This window comes from Glycine max, chromosome 1 (genome assembly GCF_000004515.6).
Source record: "Glycine max cultivar Williams 82 chromosome 1, Glycine_max_v4.0, whole genome shotgun sequence".
Lineage (NCBI taxonomy): Eukaryota > Viridiplantae > Streptophyta > Magnoliopsida > Fabales > Fabaceae > Glycine > Glycine max.
In genome coordinates, this window is record NC_016088.4 from 49,832,884 (window position 1) to 49,836,934 (window position 4,051).

At 35.2% G+C, this 4,051-nt stretch overlaps 1 protein-coding gene across 1 annotated transcript; it reads left to right on the forward strand.

The window, feature by feature from the left end:
* The first annotated feature begins 1,427 nt into the window (after nt 1-1,427).
* LOC100812086 (F-box/kelch-repeat protein SKIP25) lies at nt 1,428-3,607 on the forward strand. The gene is made up of 2 exons (XM_003516447.5): nt 1,428-2,694; nt 3,111-3,607. The coding sequence occupies exons 1-2, from the start codon at nt 1,573-1,575 to the stop codon at nt 3,114-3,116; spliced, it is 1,128 nt and encodes a 375-aa protein (XP_003516495.2). The 5' UTR covers nt 1,428-1,572; the 3' UTR covers nt 3,117-3,607.
* The last annotated feature ends 444 nt before the right edge of the window (nt 3,608-4,051 follow it).

A 4,051-nucleotide genomic window follows, 5' to 3' on the forward strand; every position in this document is an offset into this window, starting at 1 on the left:
TTGTGGTCCAGTGCAGGCTATAATGATAACAAATATATATTAGGGATATTTGACGATCAAATAGTATAGTTTACGGCATTATTAACGATAACATACAAGATAAGTATATTGGTTTTATAATAATTATTTTAAAAATTATATTTATCATGATTAAAATTGTAAAATTCTTTATTAGTGTATAGAAATTATATTCTTCCAAATTTGACAACTCATTATTTGAATAATGTCATAAATATATCGATACAAACATTTTTTATCAAGCAAAAAAACATTGATTATCGACATTATAAACAAATAATTTGAATTCACTTTAAGCTCAAATATATTTCGTACACAGCTATTGCATATAACATCACAGAAAATTTATTTAAATAATAGCCCAGTGAAACTTACAATATCTTTGAGTAGTTATAGTAAATAAAGTGGTTGGCTCTCCAAAGAAACCCTCAAATATCTTTACAAGTATCAATTTTTGTATCTACTATAAAATTAATTTTTAATTCAATATTTAATCATATTTAAAATTTCTTAATCTTAGAACAACATTTAACGAATTACTAAATTGGGGTGGTGCTTGTGTAAGTCCGGTGTCCATTAAGTTTTTAATATTGGAGCAATGCAAATAAGAATTGAAAATAATAGTATAAAAAATAATTTAAGCACACATAACATTACTCATTGCTATAATTGCTCTCATTTAAATAGATAAACAAAATATTAACAATTGTTGGTTCAGAGTTATACTAGACTCTATTAACAATCTCTTAATTTATTTTACAACTTTTATTCTTCCGTTAATTTTGTGTTAGGATTTTTATTTACCTATTTTTACTTTCATTTTATTTTTATTATTCAAAATTAATATTTTTTTTGTCAATTTTAAGTCATTTATCTATCTTATATTTAAGATTAATTTTGAGCAATTAAACTAAATGAGAGACTAAAAGCTAACAAACAAACAAAATAAAAGGAATAAAAATGTTGATAAAAAGTTCATCAATGGCTAAAAATCATCTTAAAAAATATTATTGATGTACTAAAAAATATGACAATGAGTGCAAAAAAGATACTTTATACATGTACTTCAAAATTATTTATGTATATAATTTAGTGTAACTTATTTTGAAAGTTATAATTTATTAGAAATTAAAATAAAATAATCTAATAATTTATAATAATTGAATATAAAAATATTAAAAAATGAGTAAATAAAATTATTTCTCTTTATATATAATTATAAATTATAAATATGAGAAAGTTGAGGAAATAAAAATTTAATTAACCCAAAATTATAGTAATAATATTAGAAATGTTGGTTTGAGTAATTGATTATTGTTAATGAATTGGACAGCAGAGCAGTTGGAAACATGGGGTGTCTTTTAATGAAGAAAAAAGCTGAAACCGTCAGAGTGTCCCTTACTTTAGCTTTTTATTTCAAAATCCAACATTACAGTAACTGTCTTCCTCACGACACCAACCAAACTAACCCCACTTTCTATCCTTTCCTTTCCCCTTCATAAAAACAAACACCCAACAAAAGCATCCAATCCACACACACCACAGTCCCATCCCATGGCCATAGCCATGCCTGAGTCGTCTTCTTCTTCTTCTTCTTCCACAACCAAACGCCAAAAACAAGAACAACATATTCATCAACAAGAAGAACAACCTTTGATCCCAGGTCTCCCTGACCACATAGCCCAATTATGTCTCTCATCCATCAACCCTTGTTTGTTATTCTCAATCTCCCACTCTTGGCGCCGTCTCATATACTCCCCTTCTTTCCCTCCCTTTTTTTCTCTCTACGCCATTCTCTCCCACTCCCACTCTTCCGCCGTCATCCAGTTCCACACCTTCGATCCCATCTCCGCCACGTGGCTCCCCCTCCCTCCCCACCCACCCCTCCACCACCTTCTCCTCCGCCGCCACCCCTCCTTCCTCTCCCGCAACCTCTCCGTCCAGTCCGTCTCCGCCGCTAACCGCCTCGTCCTCCTCGCCGCCACCACCCACAACCTCTCCCCGGCCCTCCCCCGCCCCTTGATCTTCCACCCCCTCACCAAAACCTGGTCCTTTGGCCCCACCCTCTCCACCCCCCGCCGCTGGTGCGCCCTCGGCTCCCTCGGCCCCACCGTCTACGTCGCCAGCGGCATCGGCTCCCACTTCTCCATCCACGTCGCGCGCTCCCTCCAAAAGTGGAACCTCCAAAACCCTAACGCCGTTTGGGAAAAGAAAACGGAGCTCAAGGACGGGAGGTTCAGCAGAGAAGCCATCGACGCCGTGGGGTGGAAGCAGAAACTCTGCATGGTCAACGTCAAGGGCGACGCCGCGAAAGAAGGGGTTGTGTATGACGTGGCGGAGGATGCTTGGAAGGAGATGCCGGAGGGGATGTTACACGGTTGGAGAGGACCCGTTGCGGCCATGGAAGAGGAAGTGATGTACGTTGTGGACGAAGCGAAAGGTGTTCTCAGAAGATACGTGGAAGAAGAAGACTCGTGGGAAGAGATTCTCGAGAACGAGAGACTCAAAGGAGCTGAAAAAATTGTTGCTTGGAGAGGGAAGTTGTGCGTCGTTTCGGCTTCTTCCGGGATCTCCGTCGTCGATGTCGCTGCGCCGTCGCCGCGGATTTGGTCGGTTCGGCTGCCGGAAGGGTTCGAGCCGGTGACTGTTCACATCTTGCCCCGGATACCGGCCGGTGTATGACTGTCTGGGATACTAATCTTACCTTACTCAATTTTACCTTACTCAAATATCATGGTGAAGAAGTATTATCATCAATCATATTCTAACCCTAAATTACATGTTTAAGACATTTGAAATTGAATCCAATACTCGAATTAATTATTTATTGCTGATTTTTTAAAATTTTTTTTGTAAGAAAGTAAAATACAAAATTAAATGAGAAGAATCTAGTACTCTTCCTTTACTTTTTATTTTTCAAAATAAAAATGTTTTTTGTTGTGAGTTTGTTGTTTGGACTTTGAATAAACGACACGGTTTGGTTTATTTATTTTGCTTGTTATGTGGGAAGGGTGGGTTGTCGTAGGGACTTTAGAGCTGAAAGTGAAAATTTGTCCGTAACGGTGGTGAGATTTTTCCCCTTCTTTTTTCAGTTTTAGGGCAAAATAGTGTGGTGTGGAAATGCCTAAAATGGGAGGAATATAATGACGAGGTTGGCATTGGGAGGTGCTAATTTAAATGAAATCTTGTTGCTTTGTTGACTGGCCAATGCGATGTGGATGAAGGGCATATAGGTGGGGAAGGATTCACGTGGCTATTGGAGATGAGTGGTGTATAGAAGAGATTTATTGGATGCTTAACCTTATGAGTGATGGAGAAGGGTTTTGTTTGGAGACCAAATTATGTTGCCTGTTTCAACGGATAGATGTGAATTGATGGTGCAAATTGCCTACTCATTCCCTACCGTTTTCAACTTTCAACTCATCTTTTTGTTCAAGATCTTGCTTGTACGGTGATATACACTTCATTCACTGTAAAACAGTGAGAAACAAACAATATAGATGGGTATCTATCTGAGGCAGAATTCAACTAAAATTTTTAGCCATTTTTAGTAAGTTTTTTTATTTATTGGCACGTAAAAATTAAAAGTACTTATTAATTTTTATTTCAATGTTAGAATGTATCTAAAATTCTAAATTTATTTTTAATAGATCTCATTTTATCTCTATTTATAATTATTTTTTCACTCATTCAAATTAAAGAAATTTATTTGCTTTAATTTTTTCATTTCTATTCATTTTATCCTATTTCTTTATTTTATTATTTTCTCTTTATTTCACATTTAATTCAAATAAGAGAAATGCTAGTAGCACACTCTTATAGACACACTTTTTTCTATTAGTAAAATCTATTAAAAGCTATAAAACTTTGTGAGTGCCCGGTCTTATTTAATAATCCTCTCTCTTAATTTTATAGTTTTTAATGAATTTTAATCAATGAAAGAAACGTATTGATAGAGTTGGTTAAGTAGTTAATCCTTGAACTCCTTTTCAAATCATTAATTTTCAAATACAAATTTATTTATTTTTTAACT